We start from the raw sequence: 27,864 nt of genomic DNA on the forward strand, positions 1-27,864 counted from the left end.
TGAGCAGGGTGGTGGGAAAGAATGGGCTCTTCATCGCACAGCAATTTAAACGCATTGTATTTTTAACTGCAAAGAAGCTCCAGGAATGAATTTGTCTCAAAAGGTTCCTGAACATCACGTTAATATTAATTATTCAATTCTCAGCCTCCCAAGAACACTTTCATCTCTAATAGCAGATTTTCAGTCTCTCTTATTGGAAATATTCTCCTGTTTTCCTAAATAAAATAGTCTATCAGAAGTAAACATTATATTTGCTACTGAGTCCAATGAAATCAGGATTTCAAGCAATGCCTTTATAGAATAAATACCAATTTCATATATTCAAGCAAGTATTTTTTAAAATATGATAATTCATCACTATATTTTCTTTATAGCATGTAAATGAGCAAGAGAGAAGAAGAGCTATTTTCAGAACTTTCTAATACACATTCTATTACTTTTATCACATACCTCTGTCTTCTGTAGTTTCTTTTCATACAAAGAGAAGAGAAAGAAAGAAGAATGAGTTATCAGTATGCAGGTATACATGGTCAGTAAGAGCAAAAAAAACCATAAAGATAAAAGTAATGTATGCAGAATTAAATTTTTGCTCAAAATATTTCTACAGAAAACACTTTGAAATAAACATACTCATAAACATACTAAATCCGAATAAACAAGGAAAATATATTCATGGTGATGGCTAAAGTCAGTGCTGAGTTGGAAGTGCAGTTCATGATGAGTTTAAGGCTATTCACTGTGAAGCTGCTAGTGAAAGGTGCACTCTTGCCCTCCACCTCCAAAAACTAATCCCACTGGCTAGATGTAATCTCAAAAGGAGCCCTTAACTTTTGGAGTTGTACTCAAAATAGAAGTCCAGATTTTCAGATACTGCGAGAAGCTGAGGGTGATATACCAAGACAGCATAACCTACCTTTTTACTATCCTAATCTTCATGCTTCTTTCCAAGTGCTTCTTTCCTTACATATTTTTGAGCTGCCCTCAGCCTACCTCAGTCTAACAAACCAGCAGGGGATGTGCCAGTTTGTTATGCCAAACCACTGGGGCTGTGTCCCAGCTACAGCACTGCCCGCAGCTGAACCTGCCCTGCCCTCCAAGCACGCCAAGGACCTGTTGAGGAAGGACTTCAAGAGCCATTCTCACCCAAACACAGGTGACAAAGTACCTTGAATCTTTTTTTTAATACATGCAAAAAACCCTAAACCCCTCTGTTTTTAGAGGAAATGCACAAAAGGAGAAAAACTGAAAAAGATCAGTCAGGCTAAAATAATCTATTTTGCCTCTCAGTGAGCAGAACACTGACAGCTCTACACCAGGAGAGAACTTGCACCTGATTTGCAAATTACAGATCTCTCTCTCTTACCAAAAAACATGCCTGAATTAATTTCAGGTTAAGCTGACTGAATATAAACATCTGTTTAAGGAAGCCTATGGTTAAATGCTTTCCTGACTGACGGAAGACTAATCTTGCTAAATTTACTTCATCATTAGGAGAGATTTATAATTGAATCAGACTGTATTCTTGTATTTCCTTTGTCAGATACAGTAAAATCATAATCTGATCATCTACAAAAAAAGAAAAGAAATAACTAAATAAGAAATAAATTTCAAACCTGGATCAAGCTCTCCAAAACCACATACACATGTAAGAACTGCTTGAAAAATGCTAATACTGTAAAAATGTCACTGTATAAATATAATCCAATTTGGATTTTTTAGATTTTGTTTGAATTGTTATTTTCATAACATAATCAGTTATCAGATGAAACAAACATATTTTTAACTGTATTAAGAAGAACACAATTTACTTACCTGTAACCCCAACCAGTTATTCCTAAAACGAGAGCCAACACTAAAATGGTGCCAGCAATAGCCCCTATTATTATATTTGTGCTAACAACACCTGGAAACACAAGAAAGGGGAAAAATATACAGGATTTTAGGAGAAAAATATACAAAACCAGTAAATGCACTGTCTTTCAAAAACCTGCTTGGACAACTTGCACTAGGCTGACTAATTGTAACCTGTGATATAATCTTAAAGTATAGCATGGACATAAAAAGATCATTTGTAAATCAAGCTTTGACCTCTGTGTCCCATTTCCCTTAACTGAACACTTGGTACATGAGAAAGTTGTGCCAGGTATGCCAATATAATGTTATCAATATTAAACTGCTGAGCCTACATCCTTACAACCTGCCTGGCAAATACATGCTTACATTGGAATAAAAGTGACTTTTTTGTTTGTTTTGCTCAAATCCCTTCCATAGCTGAATAAACTAATCAAGAGAGACATTCTGGAAGATGGTAAAACTGTCCCCCAACAAGGATTTATAATGAAAAACATTTACACCCTCATTTTTCCACAATATATCTTTCTTCTATGCAAGCCCAAAGAGGAATAAGAACTTTCACCCAAAAAATGTAAAAGCCTAAAATTTGTGTGCCAACATTCTGTATACTGGCCATGTAATAAAAAATTGACTCTACAAATAAAAACCAGTCATGTAAGTAACACTACTTTTCCATGTAGATATGAAAAGTCCCAGTAACTTTTTGCTTGTCCTAATCTATCAATATACTTAATAGGGCCACTCAGATGATTGGGACAAGCAAAGTACAACCGGACACACTAGTACCAGTCCCGAGAGGTGTACTGAGTGCTTGTGAGCGGCACCGCTCGCATCCAGCCCCAAGTTTGTGACCTCATTCACAGACATCGAGTGCTTCTGCTGTGGGAGGAAGGGAAGGGAGTGAAGCTCCTAATGGTGCATCGTGTTGTATGCTAACTGAAAGAGTAGGAAATCTAGTTTTGCTTAATGAACCTTCCTCAAATCCAAGCTTTTCCAGTTATCGGTAAAAATTATAACAACGTACCTTTATTGATGGCATCTTTATCAAAAAATATATCATCTTTGATACGAGAACTGCAGTCATCTCCTCCCCAGAATCGGTCACAGACACACTTTATTTCATTGCTACAAACCTGCAGCCAAAAGTGTAGCTCAGAATAAAAATCATAAAATTACTCTATTCCCGTAATTAGTACCTACAGTATAGGTACAGTCATATAGCACTGATTTTGACTGCCTGCAAAATTTTGCAAAACATTTTTAATATACAGCAGTTTTTAATTTATATATTAGATGTAAATGTATTAAATGTATTATTATACTTTATATACAAATATATGTAATATATATTAAGTACATTAATATATTTTTAATGTAATATATATTTAATAGAGCCATTTATAATTGCTTTGGGAGACTCTGAACCTCAATGATTTTATTTTTTCGAAATATGATGAAGTGGTTTATTTCAGATAAAAAAGGGAGGTTTAATGCAGTGTAAAAGACAAAAGACGTTATGAGAGAACAACTCCTTTGATCTCAGCTCAGCCATAGGAACCTGGACACTGTTTCAAACTGTGTGAAGGACAAAAGGACTCGCCAGGGCCACAGAAAAGCCATAGGCTGTGCACGGAGCAGAGAAGCTGCCACTAGCCAAGAGCCAGCTCACTGCCCTCCTCTCTAGAGCAAAGTAACTCTCAGACCACAAAGTCCAACAACTTTATGAACCTTCTTGGTTGACACAATACAGAGGGAATTAAAAAGAGCATCTGGAAGAAGAGAGACCCAAGTTTCTCAGTTCTTAGACCTTTATATTCTCCAGTACATTGCCTGAGGAAATACCAATCAAGTTAGCAGAAGTGATAGCAAAAGAACTGATTGATAAAATTTTTGCAAAACTAATACATACTTACTGTGACTCATTGTTTAAGATGCCTTGACAGATATGCATTATGTTTATTTATGTGCCTCCTCCCCCTTTCCTTTTCAAAAGCTTCTCCAGTATAAAGATTTCTAGAGTCACGCTGCTGGCTTCCTAAAAGGTCTAGCTAGTACACTACACAACGCCAGATACTCAGCAAAAACAGAAAAAAGGATTAAAGAGTACAAGAACATACACCATGTCCTGAACAAATTTGGCTGTCTGTGGTGCCTGGGCAGGTACTGAAGTTGAAGGCCTCGGTGGGGAGGCAGCGATGCTCAAGGCACACCATGTTCGGCCCGCACGGCGTCCCATTCTCCACATAGCCCAAGTCCGTCTCCTCATCAAGCTTCACATGGCCACCACTGCAAGACAACCAAGAGGACCCCGGAGACTTGTGCTGTGATTAGATGGGACTGCTTGAGAAACTGGGCTCTGGGCTGCTGCCTTCATTTCTGTCTGTGTTATATGATGTCCAGGACCAGGAAAGAGTAAGTATTGGCTTATTTATCTCACTGGCCCTAACGTGAAACAAACCAAAACGCAGTATATCTACATCAAACAAATGTAATGGTGAAAACAAAGACCATTTTTCCTGTGTAAGAGCTAGCGTTGGATAAAACGTTGAGTTTACTTGTGTAGGACTTTGTTTCATCTTACAGTTGTGTGAAGCTATGAGAACACATCAGGTCTATAATTGGGATTCAGCTAACATATGGCAACGTATTAAGCTGCCAGTTAGCTTTGGCAGTGCAGGCATATGTCTAAGTATTTTGAGTACATTAAGTACTTCACAAACATTAAAGAATGTAAAACCGAGAGGCCAGAGAAGAGCATTATGTCTCTACAGGCAAAATTAACTACTACACAGAGGGGACTGCAAAACAGCTGCGCTCCCCACACGCAGTCAAGTTCCCGAAGCTTAACAAAGGTTGAGCTAGAATAATGGTTATGTGTGAAAAGGAAAAAAAATTTAATGCAAACAGTTGTTCTCCACTTAGGAATGAGAAAGCTGCTTTTCCATGCAAGATGGATATTGATTGTCTCTGTTCTGTTTTCAGGATTTCCAGTTACCTGCAATTGTAAACTTTTCCAAACTGCAAGATTGACGATGTGATTTCACCATCAAGTTCTCCGAGTCTAGGCACACTGGATATATTGGAGCACAGAAGGTACCCACAAAGCACATCCCTGCATTGAGAAAATAAACAGATACTCACTGAAAAGAAAATTCAATGAAAATGGACAATCAAAAAAATGTGGTTTCCTTCACTTGCTTTGTAGCATGTTTGTTATTCCTTGCTTTTCTCCCACTGACAGTTACTCCCATAAATAACGTCTTATTTCCCAAGAAAATTGTTCTCCTCAGAGCTCAGATCGGGAAAAGAGTCTTTTTTAAGATGCATTATCAAAAATGCTCTGAATAATAGCAATCAGGGAGCTGTCAAGAACAAACCACATCAAATAGATTTAATATCCTATTAAGACACAGTAACTGGCCCGTAGAGAAAAAGCAGTAGATACTGGCTTTAAACAAACTCTCATATGACACATATGTAAGGGAACTAGAGACACCAAGTTTAATGCAACTGTTGAAGGGTCTTTACAACTCGTGTGTGGAGACTTGTGCACTATCTGGCCTCTCCCATATTACTGAATATTTTTTACTCATGAATTTGTAATGGAACAAAAGTAAGGTTATCAAATCTGCACAGAAAGGTGGGAAAGGACATTAGTTCACCTGTAGGCACAACTGAAATTCAAATGGCATTGACAGAATGGAGAACTCATCTGAAAAACCAGGGTGCAGTTTGATGAGGACTGGCGAAAGGCTCAGAAATAGGCAGAAATAATCAACTGCATAAATACAGAGTATGAAACAATGGTTTAGGCAGCAACTTGCAGGAAAAGATGTGGAGGATTACAATACGATGAAAACTGAACACAACTTAGCGGTGCAGTGGCACAACATAAAAGGTGAACACCACTCTGAGATGTGAAACCACAGGCTGCTCTCCTCTGTACTGCTAAGCCTCGCCAAGAGTACTAGGACCACTTTTGGTCCAAGTGCTCCCAAAGCTCAGATGGTGCTCTCTTGTCAGAGATAGTCTCCTCTCGACACCCCTCTCCCTCCAGAATTTCCTGCACTAAGGTCTGCAGAAGGCCAGGAGAAGTCTGTTCTGTACAGAGGCTTTTTGAGCCTCTTCATGCCAGCTAAAGAACTAGATCAGGGATAAAAATCTCATACCAGTTGTTTCCTAAATGGATCAACTTACTGTTTATTGCACTGTATCCAAGAGTCCTTGTCTCTTCCACAGTTTCCTTTCTCAGTCCCTTCAATATTCAGCTTCTCATAGCAGTACCTGTCAGCAGCTGTCACTTCTAAAAACAGAAACAAATCTCTTCTAAGATGATGAAGACTTCGAAAAGCCAGGTCCTGGGAAATGGTGATGCACAATCAAAGCAAGCAGAGCTTCCCGATCTGTGAACCGCAGTACCAATGGTCTGCAGCTGGCCTATGAAACTCTGCACAGTGTTGTCAATGAAAAGTTTTATGTTGGCACCACAGGACTGTTTCAAGATTTTGTTCAGACTGACCAGGGTTTATTGGTCCAAAATGTCCAGAAGCCACTGAAATAAATCAATAAATACGAGTATAGGCTCCCTAGCTGGTTATTAATGAGAAGTTAAACCTAAGACTTCAGAACAATCACCAGTAAGTTAACCAACACTAGAGAAAGAGCTGGAAAAGAGGATGGAAAGACAAAATGAGGAGGAAAGAGGGGGAGGGACATACAGTCCTAGTTGTTTTTAATGGTTCTGAATATGTCTCTTCTATAATTTTTCTCAGCTAAGATAATCTTTCAAGCCACATGAACGACAAACAACTTAGAAACAGTAACATTCACTCACTTTCACCCCAGATATATTTACACTGCCGGTCCCTGGTTTTACATCTTCCTCCAAAACAAATACCCTAGAAAGAAAGAAAAGATACAGAAAAAGTTTCAAATAACTTGATTTTCCAAAATATGTATTTGTTTAACATACAGATTTGTCACGTGCTTTCTATTGAGGCAACTAATATGTGATTCTACTTTCTGTTCATTTAAATGCTTAGCTCCAAAATATAACTAGCACCCAAAACGCAGGAATGTCAGCAGAACTGTCCCAGCTGACTTTCAAAGATCTTAAACCAAAAGCTATAAAAAGCGATCTATAAAAGCAGAAAGAATGTAAAACAAATTGAAGTGCTAATTACCTGCTTGTTATCACATGAATATCCATCCATTTTATGAATATTGGGAGAACACTACAGAAAGAGAAAATAACTAATAGATCATAGATCTGACAAGCACAGAAGCAAAGCATACAACAAATGGCATATGGAAAATTATTTCAGTATCATGCTGGTTTTTTTCAGTATCAGCAGGTTTAATACAATTTTTATACACCTTACCACACCAAACAGTAACATTCATAGTGATTGAGAGACTACAGGTGGGGTTTTTTCATCTCTTGGATAGAAGACATAAAAATCACCTGACTGGAATTTCCTGTGCAGTTCTCTGCAATATCACAATCATTCACTGCTTCTCGGCACAAAACTCCTTTAGGTTCAAACTGGAAAAAAAGGACAGAAAATTAGTGTCTTGGTTTCTCCATATCTTGCCTTAAATGCAATGCTTTCTTAAGAGTTTTAACTAAAGTAAAAAATAGGAAACTTTCATGTGCTGACTGAAGTGGGAAGACTTTCCTTTCCCTGGTGTGGACATTGCACCTGTCAAGCCACCGGCCATTTACTGGTGCAAGTGGTACCACTCTCTGAGGCACCCACTCCTGAGTGCATTGAGTGCAGGGCCGAGCAGGATAAGCGCTCTCCCAGGACAGAGGACCCCGGGCGTTTATCAAACCAATACTGCAGTGGCTTGCAGCATTATCTCGATCAGATCATTGTGCCTTTTTGTGATTATTTTACTCTTCTTTATAAAATAGGAAGAGTGATCCTGATCTTCTTTCTAGGAATGAAGTACACTGCAAAGCTCTAGGTAGAAACACTATGGTTATTACAATGCTCCACTGCAGAATAGAAACTATTAATAACGTAATGAATTCCATACGGTTTGACATCATTTTCTAAGTGACGAGATATTTAACAACAAGAAATGTATCAGTGACTTAACACAAGTATTTTCGTTAAAAACTTCTGCGCGAAGTCTCAAGACCTGTAAAAGCAGGAAGACATGCCATTAGTGGCAACTGTTAGTGCAGACCCCTTATTTTTCCTGCAAGGTTTCTTAAATCTGTGATACCCGTTCATTTCGCAGCTCTATGACTTTTTTTCTGGATCTGCACGCACATACATTTTTGGGGGGACAACTGCTAACTCCACAGCTGGTGTGAACTGGCACACGTCAGTGGAAGAGCTAGACTCTGGTACCTTCTCAGCCTTCAGCTTATCTTTTCCCTACCAGTCTCTGGAAAAATGCAGACAGACAGGAATGTTGTCAGAGACACTACAGGATGCTGGCATGTACACCCACCATGTTTTGATTGCAACCCCTCCTTCACTCCTGCTTTCAGGCAGGGAATAACAGGGGAGGGTAACCCCAAGTTTGGGAACTGTTATATATGGTCTTTTGAGTTGTCCTGATTAACATCTCGTAGGGACACGTGTTTCGCAAAATTCTGCCTTTCTCTTCATTGGCTCACCCTCGCCACTCTGTATGTAGATAAACCCTTGTCTCATTTGCAAAAATAATGTAGGTACACAGAAGCTTAATTTTTTTCTGATAGTCTTTAATATGGTGCCTATGTGACTTCGATACTTGAACAAAATTCACCCACACTGGCAATCTGCTAATTTTTTTTATAGTACATTAAAAAAAGGAATGTGCTTAGGGAAATGTGATCTGTTCCAGCATAATCTGTGCTTTTTCTTTTTTTAACATTAGGATGAGCACAAAGTCAAGAATGTGGTCCACAGTTATTACTAATGTTCCTCCTAAGGAAATGAAACCCTCAAATGCCCACAGACAAAGATAAAAATATCACACATAGTACACCACAGTTTTAATAACATTAATAATAATAATCATCATTACTAAATGAATATAAACAACTATTTGAAGTCATATTTAGCTGGGCTCCCTTACAGCCAAGATCTGGCTAAACCTCTATTTACTATTTACTGATGTATCAGGAAGAATACCTTATAGTTTACATAGGCCTTGATTCCCTTTATTCAACGGGATTTCAGTCAGTCCAAACATAAGGAGACACAGGCAGACCTAAGTGAAACTGAAGTCAGGTGTCTTTTAGATGAACACTTCTGAACAATTCTGCTAGCTGCGTGTTTTTGTTTTTTTTTTTTACTATATCCTTCTCTCAGGCCCTCTGTGGTACGATTTTCCCATTCAGTCTCCTGGGGCAAATCCAGAGCAACAAGTAAGGCATTGGGAGTGGCACACGGGTAAGGATGTGCATGTTTAAACAAGGACGTCTAATGAAACTTCGTGGAACTTCAACCTGATTCAAACCTGTCTGAAACTGGAAAGCTTTAATTCACCTCTGCATTTGATCACAGTCCCTGCCCCAAGAAGCCAAGCCTGAAAGACAGAGAATAGCCCCAGACGAACCAGTTTTCAGCCAATTTTAAAAGGTAAGCTTTCACAAAAGTAATCACAAGGTCTGCAAGGAAAAAGACATGTACTGTGGTGCCTGTAGCCACCTGGATGCATTCCCCCAGGATGCTGCAGAGAAGGTCACTGCCCTTACCCGGCACTTCCGACAGCAAAGCCCGTTGCTGCACTGGGAGCCTGCCGTCAGGGTGCAAGTATTGCAGCACTCTCCTCCTTCACTGGCACACTCCTGAGGAACACACACACTTGTAACAGAATACATGGGAAAAGCAGATGAGCCCCAAGCTCTCTTATTACTTCTCGTCTTAGCACGTTATCTGAACAGATTTTTAACCAGGCTTTTAGGCACCCAGAGGCAGAAAAAGGCATGCACTGTGAGGCATGAAGCTGCTGTTTCCTATGCAATATAGGAAACAATTTTTCTACCTTCACTGTGTCAATCATGAAATACGGCCATTTTAGCACTGACCAGAGTCATGTTCCCATCTAGGAAAATAATTACTTTAGTATCTTTTAAGGCCTGATTCTGCACAGGTAGCTATTACTATTACTCTTCAGAATCTATGTGGTGATAAAATAAAAAAGCTGACCCACATTGTGTTAAACATGACGGAAAAGGTAAGAAATGATGAATCCTTTGGCACAGGACCTTAACATTGCCTGTCTTACTCCACTTAATAGCAGTGATGGGCAGCACCAAGTCCTGAGGAATCTAGATGCTAATTTAAAGTACATTGCACTTACAGCTATAGTCCCACAGTCACACTCTTCTCCATCTTCCACAAAGCCATTGCCACATTCTGGAGGATCCAGAAGCTGCGGGGCAAAATCAGAAATCAAAGGGCATGCCTCTCCTAAGGGAACCATTGTCATATTTACTCTGTACAACATGGTTTTTTAGCTAGCACTCCAAATGCATTAACTGAAAAACAGTACCCACAACTGAGGGGGAAGCAGACTAGAAACAACACAAACAAAATGTGCAGAGAACGAACAATGCTGTGAATTAATTTAGCATTACTGCCAAGTCACAACGTGTCTTCTGTGCATGAGTGCCATTTTTAGAGCAGATTCAGCTTGAGCAGAAGTCACAATCAAAAACAAAAGGTGTGACAATAAAGGAAAAAATTTAAAACAATATGACATTTTCATTATCGTCACAGGGGTTGCAATTGCTGTTGTTCTGGAATTCAAGTGATGAGGGTTGTGTCCCAGGTTGAAGCCTGCATTATAACTTCAGAAGGAATAGCCATAAAAAAATTGTCCTTTGGTAGCATGTGGCTCAGAAATGCAGGGAAAGGGGAGAGACTGGGTTTCTTTGTCAGCTTTTCTTGTAGTCAGATGCTTTTTCCTTCCCTTTTCCTCTACCACAGTTGAGAACTTTCAGCAGTTTTCCATAAGCATGTGTCACAGGCAGATGAGAAAGTATAGCTGGTGAGGGTTCCTCCCTTTCCCTTCAGCCTCCCCACTAAACTGTAACTTAAAATGTCTAAATCTGTCTATTTTTAGTAGTACTTTCCCTTCCCAGAGGCAAGTTTCATTCAGCATTTTTTACATAGGATCCACACTATGCTCTGTTCTACTGGACATTTATACTCTGTTCTTTCCAGTTTCATTGTTTCTGTTTTCCTAAACTTTCTAAAGGTACTTCTTAAAAAAGAAAATTAAATGTTTTTTTTTCTTTGGGCATAAGAAAACATAATAGTAGCTTTTATTACATAAATGAGAAGGCATATAAGTGTGTCACCAAGGCTAAAATTTTGCACATTGTCCTCTGAGTTCTCCAATTAAACTAGGATCATTCCAGAAACCACTCTGCTTATGAGCCATCTGCCCAAGTACATTGCTTGCGGTGTAGAGTGTGTTTCTCACCGGCTACTGCCTTTCTGCCAGTAGCCCACAGGATGGAGCATCAGCCCGCATACTTCACTGTGCCACAAACCAGCCTGAGGCTTGTGACACAGGCTGACATGCTATTATTAGATCCCCCTATTGAAATGGAAATTTGACTGCAGCATGAAATGCATATGTAGAGTTTAATATTAAATGTAAGCAAGCAATTATCTTTAGAATTATTAAAGAGTTGTTAAAACTGCTTGTTTCCTACGTATTTTTCTGGACATCTTAACTTCTTCAGTATCTCTAGGTGTGCTGCACAATACAGACAAGTAGATGGCAGTAACAGAGGGTCCTGCCTTAAAACATTGGGCCAATTCGCTGCAGTACATAGGGACAGCTAAATATGAAATGGAAGAAAAAAAAAAGAAAAGCAAATTGGATAACTTTTCCCCAAAACTCATATAATTCATCCATTCATTTGAAAAGAGCATACACTCAATCTGCTCCAGCAGTCATTGATGTAATTTTCAGGATCACAGCTGATCTTACAGTGGAACACTGTCGAACACTGCACCTTGTCACATCACTTCTCCTTTATCTCATATTTCTTCAAAAGCAAAAGTAAGTTTGTGTTTCACCACCACTGCTAGGAAACACGTCTTTGACAGCCTTGTGAATCAGACAGACATCCATTGACAATAACTTTAAACCAACCCAAACAACAATACATAAAAGACTCTAAATCACCCTGGCTTCCACATCTAACTTTCACATTTCCACATGCCATTAGAAAAAACTGTAAATGCTGCCAATCGAAATTGAGACAAGAGTAATTGTTTTTTTCCAAGTGACAGATGTGTAAATGAACATAATTGCTAAAACAAGCCCAAGTAAGACACATTACACTATGGAAATAATTCACTCAGCAAAGAAATAAAACCACCAATATTTCTCTCTACCTTTAACGAGATGGGAAAAAGCAAACTTCTAAAATGCAGGTGCATTTTAAAGAATGAGAAATCTTGTATCTTATTAACAAATTACAGTGCTTTCCCTCCACTTTTAATAATACATTCTTCCATGAAAAGGAGACCTTTGAGAGATAAGCAGACTCAGCTTATCCAGATTTGATGCCTTCTCTTCCCCTCTCTAACACTTCTTGAAATTCTGTGTTTGTCGGAAGATGCACTTTTTCTCAGCCGCGCCAGGAGGAACATGCATCACTCCAGAATTTACGTTCTCTTTTAAATCTGTGACCACCTCAGCTATCAAGTCTTTTTTCCACGCTGGACTCTTTCTGCCTTAGCCTCTTTCCTTTGCTTGTTGAAAGACAGCCATTAACTAAAGGATAACATTAAATATATATAGAAAAGAGTCAAGACTATCATCCTGATTACTTTACATTTTAACACATGCTTCAGTAAATGGAACAGGAATATACTGAAACTGCTGCAAATCCTCCATTGTAGAAGCGCTTGCATCTTGGCTGGAGTTTCTTTAGCCTTGTTTTGTATTTATATCTCCCTTAAATGTCTCAGTTAACCATTTCATACTCTTTGCATCCTTCATGTGAATATACCTGTTTAGTAGGCCAAAATTGAGAGAAGAGAAGCAAACAAAAGGTGAATACTACGTCAAGAGATATTCCCCACTTCTCCTGAGTTCCAAGACTCATACAGCAAGACCTCTAATTTCGTACTTTAGAGGCAAATTTGGAGGGGATGGGTCAGTCATTTAAGTGGGTCCCAATGCTTTTGTAGCTCTCCTGCCCCCAAGCCTTTAGGGAGATAACGCACCCTACTAAATGAGGCAAAGTACAGTGGCACTGAGGACCAGGGGCCAGCAGGGATTCACCAGCCTTCCCTATCTGGGGGGCAACCCAGCACAAGACAGGGCTGTGCAGAGCCACATGCGCTGGCCTGGAAGGAGCTAACACAGGGGTAAGATGATCCGAGCACTTCTCACCAGACACGTTTCTCTGCCAGCACACGCAGTTCAGGAGATGACAGACCCTGGTGACGGTGACGGGGACCACGTGGGCAGTGCCTGGGGAATGAGGAGTGTGATGGGTGCCCAGCAGCCACAGGGTCTCCTAGTGTCTGTCCCCTACTCCTTGGGGCTTTCTCTCCCGCTCTGCCTCTTCCAGCTTTAGAAAAACTAGTCCCAGTTTCCAAACTCTGTTCTGAGAGCCACTGTAAAAACTTTGCCTTCTCCGAACAGCGAGAATATCACAACCACTTGTAACCGCTGGTGCGTGCAAAGCCACTGGGCTGCACAGCAGTGCACCCCCTGCAGAGGCTCTAGGAGCTGTGTCTTCATCTTGGGACAGATGTGAAATAAAAGCAATCTTACTTCAGTTTCCAGAGAGTTGTATGAAAAGACATCAGTTCAACGCAAATTAGAATTCAAGCTGGGCAAAAGTTTACAAAGACACTTGAAATCTCAGCAAATAAATTCAGCAACACATTGTATTTACAATATTGAGAACAAATTACATGAGGGATGGTTCTAGATCAAAGCCTGTGGGAACTCTCTTGGACATGAAACCACTTATTAAAAATTTATTTAAATATAATTTCCAAACTATTATGAACTAAAGTCAGCCACTTTCACTCATACATCACCAGAAAATTTAGAACTTAGATAGAACCAGAAATATCAAAATTACAGGTGTTATTTTTTCCAACATTGTCATTTTCATTTTTTTGTTTCATCTAAATTAGAAATAGAATAGAAACAATACTCAATAATAAGGTAATGCTTACTTTGGTTGGTTTATTGAAAAGGCAGGCTCCACCTCCATTGTTTAAAAATTCATGATACTCTTCAATATCACATTTGGAGAACTTGCTTGGAAGATAATATCTGCACAAAAATAAGGTAGCAGGATTACTTTCTATAATGCTTTTTACACTATACTTTCTTTTTTCAAAATAAGAGGAGAAATATAATGTTATACTTTAGAAAAAGTACAAAATCACACTGTTCAGAATCAGAGCAACTATCTGCTTGTAACTCTATCTAATTTGTAAATCATTTTAGTAAATGACAAAGAACTTTCAACAATGACACAGAGCTCATGTAAAGTGTGAGATCTAAAACATTTCACTAAGTTATTTCATGCCAAGTATCACAAATCTTATTACACAGTGTGTAGTTCTCACAAACATGACCTGTTCCACTAACGGGCCTGATCTCAGAAATACATTTATTTCTTCCCGTACATACTGCAGGAGACAAAGATTGCTCATAGTTCATTTCTCTCTTAGATGAAATTGCTCTACTGGCCCACAGAATTTTTATATAATAGAGTTATGCCATTTTGAAACATGCTTCTAACAAACATCAGCTAACACTTTGGCTTCCCTCTCTCATGTGCCCCACTGAACAGATTTCATTCAAGTGCCAACCCAAGGCACAGTGCACCACCTAAAAACAAGATGATGCAGAGAATCTTTGCATGGATCCTTTCCACAGGGAAAGAATTTTTCCCCAAGTAACTTAAGTGATCTTTATATTCAAGTCCTTAGTCATGAAAGCACTTATGCTTCACGCAGTTTTTGGAGTCTCAAGGCCTTTCCTGTATCAGCTCATCACTGGATAAAAAAATATTAGCAGAAGTGCTGTACAAAATAATCCTGCATTGCCAGGAGTGATGGCTTGCAAAACCTAATTGGCCTGTTCCATCTCTAGTGTTTATGATTTAGGTCTAAAGGCTACCGAGAATGTGGGATTCACCAACCTTCATCAAAAAGCTAGGTAAATACAAGCTTTTTTTGTGTACCTAATTATTTGAAAGGTTTGGATTTCAGATGAAGAATTTAAAGACCATTAGATAAGGAATCACTTTTACAAGAATCAAGAATGCTTCTCACATTGGCTTTTTAACGTTCTAAAAATCAGAAAAATCCAACCTAGTATGTTTTTAGGTAGACAAGGTGAAAAAGGCACACATTCACACTTCCAAAGAGCTTTGAATGAAATATGCTTCTTTGTTCAAAATTGTTCTGACCACAAAGCTATTGTGAAAATTTGCAGGTCAGTTTGAAATCAATTTAAAAATTTGGAGCACTGTCTATATCTAAAACTAGACTATAGTTTAATTCATACACATGACAAAAGGCAGGACTGTAATATGAAGAATTAAGGTCTGAATACACACGTTAGAAAGCATCAAATTTCATCTAGCAGCAAAAATTTGCTGATTCACTAGTCATTAGATAAAATCTCTCCAGTAACATTACATGTGGGTATAAGCATACTCAACCTCCAAAGGGAGCAGTTTTTCTAACATTATCACATAAATTGGGGGATAAAAAATGATAGATATAGATGAAAGATTCCAACAGAAACACGGAAAATGAGACATACTTAAGAAATTCGATAATATGATTTCAAGAATTAGGATGTGTCATTGTTTGTTCCCACAACTCAACAGCAAACTTGCAGGAGAAAAGAAGCTAAGCATGCTTCTGCTTCTTTGCAATGACCTAGCTTGGCTGTTGAGCCCTGTGCTCTGTGAGTTAAATCAGCAGTCACCAAAAATCCTCACATATCTTCTCATTAACTCACTTATTCTCAGATGTCTTTGAAAGTGTCTTTTCTATGTATGTTATACAGCTAATACCTTACTTTCTGAAAAATGATTCACAGAAAATGTTCTGCTGAACCACAAAAGGCAAACGTGTTCACACCTTTCCTCTATGTCATCGTATGAAGGACATGACTTTCCTCTAGTGAAATGCCTTACCCCGTGTCTCCCATTATGCATCCAGACCATGTGTCCTCACACTTACACTCACCTGACAACAAAAAAAAAAAAAAAAAAAATTACATCTTGAGTCTTTTGAGTCCAAAATAATACATTTCTTATCACAAAAACCACACTGTAGTCAATTCCATTTCATATTTAAATACAAGTTGAAAAGAATAATCTGCTGGTTTATTGCACACCTTAGTTTAAGTGTATCTATCAGTGCATGCTGACAAACTTTCTTTCAAAAACTATACATGATTCTATGCAATCCTGAGCTTTGAAAATATGTCCTGTTTTTCTTTCCTTCTCTTAAAGTGAAGTTAGGACAAACTGCAGTGTCAGCCTCCAGCACTTGCAAATCATGAGTCAGCTCTCCCACCTTCTCCTGTGTCATGATATTTGATTCCCAAATTTTCAGAGTAAAAAAAATGAATTATTTTAATCTTTCTTCTACTTTTTTAGTTCTCTTCGTCAACTATGCTAATGTGACTGGGGAAATCTTCACTTGAAAAAAAAAAAATGAACAATAATGCACACAAAAATGCATAAAATGGTCAGTAAACACAAGCCAGTAAAACAGGACCCAGCAGCTTCTTCCTCCGCTCTCCCTCCCTTCCCTGCCTGCCTCCCTTCCCCACATGACTCCCGGCAGGCAGAGGGCAGCCCTCCCTTCTGCCCTGCCAGGCTGCCTGGGATTGCTTTGCTCTGGTCTCACCCCTCCACTTTCAAAACTGTGTCTTGTGTCTATTCCTCTACATATGCTTTGCATGTATAGTTTCTCTCTGCAATTTGCCTTACTGTAATACATGAACATCAGTTCATTGCTTCCATTTTAAAAGTACAATTAGAAAGGAAACGAGGCTCTGTCCAGCAGTTCCCTCCCCACCAGAACAGTGTCCTGCCCCTCTGCTCAGCTGTAAGGAACGGAATCACCACTATTATCATCACTTTTACCCTGCCCCTATATCAGGTTAATAATATGCAGCTGGAAAATGAATACTGAACATGTCGGCAGCATAGAGCATCTGTCCTACATTTCTGAATATTTTTCAAAATAAAATTACATAAACTGCAAAAACCTTTCCATGCAGATGTATCTCAGCATTATACACTGTCTTCACAATGCCTGAAAACAAAATTCACCTAAGCAGAGTTCTATTACTCAATATAGTAATTTATTTTCTTTTAATGTAAGCCACATAAGTGCACACAATCCAATAACTAAGCACTCCATCATTTAAATTGTTTCAAAACTGTATTATTATTTTAATCATATCAAGCTGGGACTTCGTATAACATGGAAGCAGGGAGGGTGAGGTGCTTGGGGCGTGTGACGGAGATCTGAATTAGCATTGCAGGTAAATAGGGATTACTAAGAAGTTGAATACCAAGGTTACAGCAGAGAAATGGTAGCAGTAGGATGGCAAATACAGGAGATTTGGGTAATCTACAAGAGGAATTCAATCAAGGCAAACAGGGAAAAAGCTATGTTGTCAAAACCGTCCTGCGTAACAGGACTGAGGTGGCTCCTCATCATCCCCAGGACTAATAATGTACGTTTCTACCTTTGCGACGTAAGATGGCAGCCATTCAGTCTGTGGCTGTGACATCGATCTCCCTGAAATGAATGGAAGTGGCAGACAGCTTTATGATTTATTTTTAATGAAATGGTGCTGCCAGTGCTGCCAGCAATTATGGGCAGAGGGATATCACAGCATTTAAACAGAGGAAAACTAATGATATGTCAGTCCCTCCTCATGTTATTACAAGAAAAATAAAAATATTTCAACATTGTGAGAAACATGGGGGAAAAATACGTATCAGAGAGACAGTGATAAGATCCTCCACCTTTTAAGATTTTTCTCTTGAGACAGAGTGAAAAAGCAAACAACTTTACCACTTATAAGTTTTCTTCTGTCTGAGAAAATGCCAATGTTTTGGGCCAAGGTCTGTGCCAGGGTAACTGCCATTAAGTCTGGCTTTCCAAACTGAAAGAAACAAGCAAGGCAGGAAGAGTCATCAGTTACATACAGGTATCTCAGATACAAGTGAAGCTTTTCTCATTTCAAGGCAATAAAAGGCAAAGTCAGATGCACAGTGTTAGAGTTCTTACTTCAGAGCAGCTAGATAACGGAGAAGTGAGGAAAACTAAACACTGGCTTATGGAAAAGTTAAGCAAGAGAAAGTCTGTTTCTTGCCATTGTGGCTTCAAGTGTGAATGACGGGATATCGCAGAATCTGCTGAAAACTGTATTTGAATTCATATCTGACTTCCTTCACTCATCACTCTTCATTGAGACATCCCTTCTATAGAGCTGCACTAAAACTCTGTATCAGCAAAGAAGCAGCAAGATATTTTGAGGAACATGTCTGCGCTGATGAATTCTGTGCAGATAAATTTCCACCACTTTTTGCTCATACCAGTATCCCCACCTACCTCATTCACACCTCCGCCTTTAAGTAAGGAGCAGATGCCACCAGTGTGGGCTACACCACTTCGACTGCTCTGAAATCGACTCCCCCTTTGACAAAAAGCAAAAGAAAAGAAAGTTTACCCTGCTCAGTCCGTGAGTTTTGCACCTACCCATCCCACTATTTACCCTTCTGATTTCCAAATGAGAAACTAGCATTTGCAAATGCTGGTTGCCACCACTACGCTGCAAACTATGCAAAAACAAAATGGGAAAAACAGATAACCACTCACAAACCTCACATGACAAATTATCTCCAGAAAAGTTATACCATCTTCCCTCTTCCTTCTCAGACTACCTAATATAAGAGAGCATAAGAAGAAGGGGACTATTTTGCCACTCCACCTGAATTTCACCAGCCTTTTGTTTGTTGACATACTACTGCATCAAGTGACTTCCGCAGGCACATGCTACAGACAGAGCACAGGAGAGGCTGCGCTTCCTTGCTGCCAACACATGAGGGACTAGTAAAAAGACACGTGTCTAGCTGGGCAATGCCGATGTGGTAAAACTCAAAGGGAGATGCATTAGCGGCTCTCTGATGCAGAGGTAGGTGAAAACTCCCTGGAACTGCAGCCAGTCTCATCCAAGGGACAGATGCACTCTGAGCCTCAATCTAATCATCTCTTTGGTGCTGACCACGTCAGCATGAATGACTGCCAGTTACAGGAGACAAAATATACTCTCCTCCACTTCAGAGTACTGATCCATCCAAGCTGCGGCAAATTGTTTTTTTCAAAGGAAAACAGAAAAACATCAAGAAACAATACAATGGGCTAACTGTGCTGACAGTGGAAGTTCATTTGTAAACCACTGTACCATCACACCAGCCAACCGCACCTCCCAACTTAGCCGTGTCTCACTCACAGACACAATTTCAGAAACTGATATTTCTAAACAATCTATGAATGCAATACCTCAAACAGCATTGGTGGTGGTGTTACGGATAGCACTGGAATTAGCATTATAGTGGTATCCAGAGTCCCAGTCACAGGGCAAATAGGGCCCTCTTTGTCCTAGCCAATCGACAAACATTCGTAACAACAAGACTTCCCCCAAAGACCTTACAATATCACCAGAGAAGATACACGAAGGATGTGAGAAAACCTGATTCCCGTTTTACAGATGAAGAACTGAGAGAGAGAGAGAAACCAAAACCTGCAAGCACCACTTGCAGACCTTTGGTGGGTTGACCCTGACTGGATGCCAGGTGCCCACCAAAGCCTCTCTATCACTCCCCCTCCTCAGCTGGACAGGGGAGAGAAAATACAACGAAAGGCTCACGCGTTGACATAAGGACAGGGAGATCACTCAGCAATTACCATCACAGGCAAAACAAACTCCACTTGGGGAAAAAAATTAATTTAATTTATTACCACTCAAATCAGAGTAGGATAATGAGAAATAAAACCAAAGCTTAAAAACACCTTCCTCCCCACACCTCCCTTCTTCCCGGGCTTAACTTTACTCCCAAATTCTCTACCTCCTGCCCCACAGGGGGACAGGGAATGGGGGTTGCTGTCAGTTCATCACATGTTGTTTCTGCCGCTCCTTCCTCCTCAGGGGGAGGACTCCTCACACTCTTCCCCTGCTCCAGCGTGGGGTCCCTCCCACGCGAGACAGTCCTCCACAAACTTCTCCAATGTGAGTCTTTCCCATGGGCTACAGTTCTTCACAAACTGCTCCAGCATGGGTCCCTTCCACGGGGTGCAGTCCTTCAGGAACAGACTGCTCCAGCGTGGGTCCCCCACGGGGTCACAAGTCCTGCCAGCAAACCTGCTCCAGTGTGGGCTCCTCTCTCCACAGGTCCACAGGTCCACAGGTCCTGCCAGGAGCCTGCTCCAGCGCGGGCTTCCCACGGGGTCACAGCATCCTTCGGGCATCCACTTGCTCCGGTGTGGGGTCCTCCACAGGCTGCAGGTGGATATCTGCTCCACCATTAACCTCCATGGGCTTCAGGGGGACAGCCTGCCTCACCATGGTCTTCCCACAGGCTGCAGGGGAATCTCTGCTCCGGCACCTGGAGCACCTCCTCTGCCTCCTTCTTCACTGACCTTGGTGTCTGCAGGGTTGTTCCTCTCACATATTCTCACTCCTCTCTCCTGGCTGCAGTTTCTGTTGCGCAGGTTTTTTTCCCCTTCTTAAATATGTTATCCCAGAGGCGCTACCACCATCGCTGATGGGCTCAGCCTTGGCCAGCGGCGGGTCCGTCTTAGAGCCAGCTGGCATTGGCTCTATCAGACACAGGGGAAGCTTCTCGCAGCTTCTCACAGAAGCAACCCCTGTAGCTCCCGCACTACCAAAACCTTGCCACGCAAACCCAATACAAGATCTTACTAGCTCTCTTCATGGCAGAAGTCAACGACAGTAATTAAGCATCTGCAAAAATTCTGAGAGGGTGGATACTGGGGTTGGGTATCCTGGCACCCTACCGGAGTCATGTGAAAGTGAGGTGTTTAGGTTAAGTTTATTCATATAGGCTCCTACAACAGTCAGCAGAGAGGGATAAGGACTCCAACAGAGCAATTCATCCGGCCTGTCTCACGTGGATCAAAAACCTCAGCCATGAACCTCTCCTCTATTTTTGTAGATATATTTTATTATATCAATTTTATTTCCAAAACAATTAAGATATTTAGAGAATATAACATTCCTCCCAGCTTATTCTTCTTATAGCACTTGTCCCTCTGGAGAACAAACTGTTTCAAGGATCTGAAACACTTCAGTAATCCTGCAGCATGCAGGTCATTCAACAAAGTAAAGCAGGCCATAGTGCATTTTAGGCAGGAAACCTCATTGGTTTCAAAACGAATGTTCTGCTTTTAAATAATACAACAGGGCTGTCCGTGCTCTACTGCTGAAGAAGCCAACCTCTGAGGTGGAACCATGCATCACCATCCAGGTAGCTGCCCTTGCAGAGTAGGTAACTGCACAGAATAACCAAGGATTACAGTGCATGCAGCTCGGGCTTAGTACGTTAAAACTAAAATGACAGTCAAACCTCTAGTTGCACTGGCAGGCAGTTTGTCCATTAACTTTTTCCCACCTCCCCATCAGATACATTATTTTCTGAATTACTGTGGATTACACACACAACAGAAAGGAGATGCATCAGCCACTTGTGATAAGCAACCCCCAAGGAAAGAAAAAACCCAGTAATAAAACATCACACGAGGTTACGTACGAAAAAAGGTGAACTGCGTCACTTTTCTCTCTGATAAAATCCCTCCTATATTTCATAAACTCACGTAGGGTCACCAAGGGGTTTTCAGATATGGTGAACTTGTTATCAGTAGCCCAGGTTTCCATGGCAACCAATACTATCCTGGTGTTAAGTTGTTCTTTATATATCTAGTACATTAACAGAATGAACAAATATATTATGTCAAATAGAATAAAGGTGAGTTTTACCCCTTTTTTGTAATAGCTTGCATTTTTACATAACTAAATATTTAGCTTGTTCTAGCAGACTTTAGGTTCTCCCAGGTGATTTTTATCTCCCTTAAAACCAACAAACAAACATGAAAACAAAATAATCTAAATTTTAGGCCTAATTCTTCAATTAGCTCACTCAGCCTGCAAAAACATCCCTTGCAGGTCCTACACAGGCAGAGGTGCATAGAAGGCAGATGGGATTTTTGAAAAATTACTACAGAACCATTCCAAATAGTTCAAAGATTTGGAATTAATGGGTCTTTTATAACATCCAGCTCACCCCAGTGACACACGAGGGCTCTCTTATACCAAACAGTGATCTATAAAACCATGGTTTTCACTGTTATACACCTCTACCAGAGTATTTAACCTCATGCTGGCTGAATCACGAAAAAAGGGCTATCCTTTCAATGCTGGGGGTTAATTATCCACACCAAATACTTTCAAGAGTGGGAACAGCATTTTTCTTTTTCTAGTAATACTTTTCTGGGGTGAGGTGCAAGACCCAGCAGCTCATCCGATTTAGTGTCACAAATATAATCCACATAATCCACCTGTATGTCCCTATTCTAACTCATCTACTCAAATGCACTTTTTTCTGGAGACATTTTAGTGCATTCTAATTTCAGATTGTCTTTTGGGTTTCAGATTGTCAACATAGGGATCCTGTGTTAAAAATTGTCATATCTAAGGTGCTCTTTAAAACTCAGACTCAAGAGATTGATCCAGCAGGATACTTAAATGTTTGAAGCCATAAAAAATCTCTAATGCTTTATATTAGACAAAGGCTATATAGGTGGCTGACTGTGGTTCTAGATGAAAATTTGTGATCTTCACATATCTTGTTATTATTAGGTATACCATGAACTGACAACTCCTGCATCTATCGGCAGGAGAATCATATGACTCATCTCACATGTAAAAGAACATTTAGTTGAGTGATACTTACTAAATCTGCCATGTTCACAACCGATTTAGCATAGCTGTTTGTATGGCCGACTGACAAGCGGTGCTTTTTACACTGCGAAACAAACACAGACAAGTTATATACACAGACTTCAGAAAAATAAGCTCCATTTCCAAAAAAGTATGAAGTAAAAAGCAACTACATCAACAGTAAAACCCTTGTGCAAAGTTTGGCCTCCTGTGCTGAATGTAATGTTAACAAGCGATAGTAGAAAATTGCTCAGAAATGCACATTACTGATATACTTTACAACAGCTGTTGTGAGGATCTATTAATTCCTGTTTGGAAAGTACTCTAAGATCTTTACTGAAAAATGCTATAGAAACAGGAACATATTGTTACTCTCTTCATTATCTTTATTATTGGCAATTTTAAAGTTAATTCCAAATACCAATACAGAAATTAGCAACACAACTTCCATAGTTGAGACTCCTTTAGAGGTGTTACCCCAAGAGTGCCTGCATCCATGTTTTAATCTATCAGACTTTCTTTTTTTTTTTCAGTTCACTCTCTTAAGCTGTCTTCTGGATTTCTTCATGTACAATTTCACACTCCCATAATGCCACAGTAACTGGTTCAAATCACTTTAGCAATCAGACTCCAATGGCAACCTTTACTGAAATCTGTAATGCAGTGCTATAAAGATGACACTGAAGATAGCTGTCCAGGTACTCCTATTTGCAGAAAAAAACACTTAGAAATAGCACCATCGGTATGAAAGTCACAAGTATCTTAGAAGAATTTAAGACAAAAAGGCCAAGATTTTCAGAAATGTTTAACCATCTTGTGCCCCACGATGCTTGATTTTGGAGTGAAAGGTGCCCATATTTTCTGGAAGTTAGGATCTTTTAGTGGGCAAGAAGAAGTGCCCAGCCACTAGGGGGTGGGAAAGGCATGCTTTCAAGCAGGAATGGGGGAAAACCCACCAAAAATCAGGAAGTTACACTTAAAAAAAACCCAGAAGGACAGGACTGTGAAGCTAAAAATGGCAGAAAGGATGAAATGAAAAAGCTACAAAATAAATGGAAAATGAAGCAAAGGAATGAAGGGAAATAAGTATACTACTCAAGTCTCTTATTTGCAACTAAAACCTCAAACTTTAGGATGCTTAGAGATGCTGAAGGCCTATGGAAATGTTTTCAGTATACTAATTTATAAGCCCATTTCAGTGTTTGGGTTTTAAAAGCTTTATTCTCCGACTAGAAGCAATGGTCTACAAGCAGCTGAGAGGGCAGACAGGAGGGCACCGTACCCCTCGCGGTGGTGAGCGGCCCTGGGAGGCTGGCGGGATGCAGCTGCCTCCGTGGACCAGAGGAAGAAGCACGAGGTTCATTGCTCCCTCTGGGAGCACCTGGGGAGGCTGAATGGTGAAAATGGCTCCAACTCTGCGGGGTGTCAGCTCCACGCCAAGTGCACTTGGAGTGCCACATCGACTGCACGCACAGACAGTAATCCAAATACACATGCGCACTAGCCCAGGCTGTGGGGGAAGGGAGGAGCCCAGAGCATACAACACTTCCTTCTCCCAGGAGGAAATTATTTGGCTTCTTCAACCACGGACGTTCACTGGCATTTGTTTCAGAGAATAAATTCCTAAGTGGCCGGACTCTCACAGTAGCTATAATTAACCAAAATTAGGAAACATTGTTCCTGGGAGGAATTGGCCCAGACAGATAAGATCCCAAGGGGGAAGTTGTGGCTTCAGGTCTTCAGGATCAAACACAATGACACCAATTTAGGGAATTCTGCATCCAGTATTGCCCGTTTTAATCCAAGAATTTATGGCTATGCTCACCAAACCGGGCTGATGGAGGAGTACGCTGTCCAAGGACAGTGGCACATTCCTTGTACACTCAGATGTCTATTTTTGCCAATTTGGGTATTGCTTGAGAGAAGCTGCACACTACACAAAGGGTTGATAAAATGTATAAATATATTTTGATTTTAAAGCCATAAAGGACCATAAAATCAACTAATGTCACCAGTTGGAGGGGCATGACCAGTCTCTGAACTTTATCCAGTTACTTCAAGATCGAATCCTATTGTTTGTCTTTGACACCACCACATCTTCCAGAAATACACTGTCTGGATTTGAAGACTGCAAGTGATGGAGAATTCACCATTTCCTTTGATATTCCTTTCATTAATTATTAATTATCTTCACTGACATAAATCTGTGCCTTTTCCCACTTGAATGAGCCTAGTTTTTCTTCAATACACTAATCGTTATTATGACTCTTTCCACTATGTTAAAAAGCCTATTTATGTTCTCCCAGAGAAAGTATACAAGCTTAACAAAATAATTTTCTCTATATTGATTTGGACTTATCAAAAAAAATCTAATCACTATTAATCTCCCCATTGTCAACAGCTGCTGCACAACTGCAATAACTGCATTATTGACTGCTGAGTGGCTATAACTAAGATAAGTGCTCAAGAAAGCCAGAAAGAAAATCATCAGCTTAAGTCATGCTGACATTAGTTACTTGATGACACAAAGCTTTAATTTATGACCCTTCTTTCTGATACTCAGGCCTGGTTGCATTCTTGGTGAAATTACCTTGCCAAAATTCAGAAGCAACTTCATCAACAGTTAATGAGACCATAATCTCTTCTCTTAAGGGCATACTGAGTTTATTCTGGCCATATATTGTTCTTTATTGTTATCCTTTATGTACCAATTAATACAATTTGATGTTAATGATAATTGTAAGGTGTCGAAGTGTGTCAGTCTTACCATTAGATGATCATTTACAATCATTAACTCAATGTATTTTGTTTCCTCTTCAACTTTACGTGGAATCTGACGAACCTGTGGAGAGAGTACAACTGTAAGAGAGTCTAACAGAGTACAGAGAGAGTGTAACTGGTAACTAGAAATAGCTTCAGAAACCAAACTTCTCATGCATAAGTTTTTTTTATTGTCTTAATTCTAGTCTCAGATATTGATGAAACTTCTGATGCTTAGTTGCATCATTTTAAAAAATTCTTTCACCTCCACCAGGACATTTATATGACCTTAAATAATGAAACAAAGTCTTTCAATCCATCTAATCCCAAGTTTAGGTTTTTTTAAAGAAAGAGAATCCTCAGTGGGGCCTATATCTCTAAAAAGGGCTTGGGTCAGCTATAAACTTTTTTTTATACAGAGAAAGGGATCCCTCCTGCATTCTTTATGAAAAATCTCTGTAACAATTCTATTATTTATTTGCACACTGCTCGATTCACGCAGTGCTCACCTCTGTGTTACGCTTACTTTGCATTTAGAAACATTTGCAACTGTGCTTCTTCATAGTGTCCTTGTTTTCCTGGGTTTCCCAGGAGAGTTATTACATCATTATGATTTAAAAATGCAGAGTAATGGCTAGTTTATAGAAAGCTAGCAAACCACCTGACATAAAGTAAGACCCTCAAGAATGACTTCTGGAATTTTTCCAGTGCCTTTCTCACTTCTCTTTGGCCTCTGAGAGGCTTGCATTAGTTAGAGATGTTAAAGTCATCTTCCCCTCCACTGCTCTCAGTATTTCATTTTTGCCTGCACTGTTCAGCCCCCCTGACTCGGCTCTGTTTTGACCTGTACCATCATTTGAGCTCCATTCCTAAAATGCAAAGAATCGCTGCTGTCTTTCCAGGGTACAGACAAACACCTGCACGTAGTGGCTCCCCCGCTTTAATAAACAGGGAATGAACTCTCAGTTTAGAATACTTATTTTAAATCAAAGTCAAGTGAAATAAAGTAGCTACTTGTCACCATTGCAACATAAAAAATATTTGTAAATGTTTCATTAATTGGGAGTTTCTGATAAAACTCTATACTCAAAATAAGAGAAAATATTTTAGCTACTTTTTCATTTGCAATTTAGCAGTGTTTAACAATTTTATAACTCTTCAGGTAGGCAAGGTCCAAGAGAACCCAACGATGTTTTGTCAACATTAGATACCTCTTTTTGTAATAGCTGTATGGATATAGAGACCTCATGCCAAACCAGCAGCAGCAGCAGGACTCCATCTGGACAAATTAATTCAGCAGAAGTAAAACAAACTTGATGGCATATTACTTATAAACAAACATATTGGCACGTACCTGCCTTTTACTTCTTTTGTGTCTTGGCTTTACAACAAACTTCTGCGATGTAGTATTCATTTGCCAGAACTCTAAGCAGAAAACACAAGCAAATACATTGAATGTTTACAAGAATATAGCCCAACAATTAGTGACCCTGATGCCGCATGACAGTAGTATGGCATTCTTCTGCACTTCAGATGCAGTAACAACTCATTTTTTCAAGTTTCCAGCTAGAAAGGAGGCAACATTACAGATGCTTCCCAGTAACAGGATTCTCATTAAAAACTCTACTAGTGATAATCTGGGTCTGCTGAAACAGATGATCTGTGGGTGTCACGCTTCAGAAAGCACAGCAGATGTTCTATGCCAAAACTTCACCAACACTGGGCATGTAATATTATTAGCACAGTGCTTCCATGGAGTGAATCGCATTTTGGGGAATTCAGCAGACATTCACAGAGCTCTCGCAACAGCTACCTAAATTAATAAGAAGAGCATGGAAGGCAGAATTAATGCTTTAAGACGATTACATTCACAAAGTAAAATATGTTAGAGTTGGGAGAAACCTTATGAGATTTTGGCAATGCTCACTATCAATACAATATTCCTCTCTGCTAATCCCACTGTGTCTTTAATTTCTTAAACCTCTAATCATAAGCACCAAGTAGTTTATTGTTTTGCCAAATCCCCTTCACCAAATCTATTACTAGCCGCTCACGGAAAGGGACACATTATAAACTACGCAGAAGACAATACTCGCTCTCACCTTTTTAAATGTCCAAGAAGTATTTTTCCATCTTTAATTTCAGATTCATAGTCCCTGCTTCACTTTTCCCTATACAATCTTTTTCCTTATCTTGTATAAACATGTTTACTATTCATGTAACCCCAAGAAGATCTTTTTTGAGACACAT

The 27,864-nt window shown here is 39.8% G+C and overlaps 1 protein-coding gene across 1 annotated transcript in view; it reads right to left on the reverse strand.

Moving 5' to 3' along the window:
* Window positions 1-27,864, reverse strand: part of ADAM22 (ADAM metallopeptidase domain 22) — a 135,211-nt gene that overhangs the window by 20,891 nt on the left and 86,456 nt on the right. Inside the window, exons 8-26 of the mRNA XM_050890839.1 lie at window positions 26,969-27,039; window positions 25,622-25,696; window positions 22,868-22,939; window positions 21,668-21,834; window positions 18,450-18,534; window positions 17,910-18,000; window positions 16,007-16,058; window positions 14,022-14,121; window positions 10,162-10,233; window positions 9,554-9,646; window positions 7,319-7,399; window positions 7,038-7,088; window positions 6,689-6,752; window positions 6,052-6,157; window positions 4,850-4,966; window positions 3,972-4,140; window positions 2,879-2,987; window positions 1,813-1,903; window positions 451-468 (exon numbers count right to left, since the gene is read on the reverse strand). Coding sequence (XP_050746796.1) covers window positions 451-468; window positions 1,813-1,903; window positions 2,879-2,987; window positions 3,972-4,140; window positions 4,850-4,966; window positions 6,052-6,157; window positions 6,689-6,752; window positions 7,038-7,088; window positions 7,319-7,399; window positions 9,554-9,646; window positions 10,162-10,233; window positions 14,022-14,121; window positions 16,007-16,058; window positions 17,910-18,000; window positions 18,450-18,534; window positions 21,668-21,834; window positions 22,868-22,939; window positions 25,622-25,696; window positions 26,969-27,039 — 1,684 coding nt within the window. The remainder of the gene's footprint in view (window positions 1-450; window positions 469-1,812; window positions 1,904-2,878; window positions 2,988-3,971; window positions 4,141-4,849; window positions 4,967-6,051; window positions 6,158-6,688; window positions 6,753-7,037; window positions 7,089-7,318; window positions 7,400-9,553; window positions 9,647-10,161; window positions 10,234-14,021; window positions 14,122-16,006; window positions 16,059-17,909; window positions 18,001-18,449; window positions 18,535-21,667; window positions 21,835-22,867; window positions 22,940-25,621; window positions 25,697-26,968; window positions 27,040-27,864) is intronic.

The sequence above is a fragment of the Gymnogyps californianus genome, chromosome 2 (genome assembly GCF_018139145.2).
Source record: "Gymnogyps californianus isolate 813 chromosome 2, ASM1813914v2, whole genome shotgun sequence".
Classification (NCBI taxonomy): domain Eukaryota; kingdom Metazoa; phylum Chordata; class Aves; order Accipitriformes; family Cathartidae; genus Gymnogyps; species Gymnogyps californianus.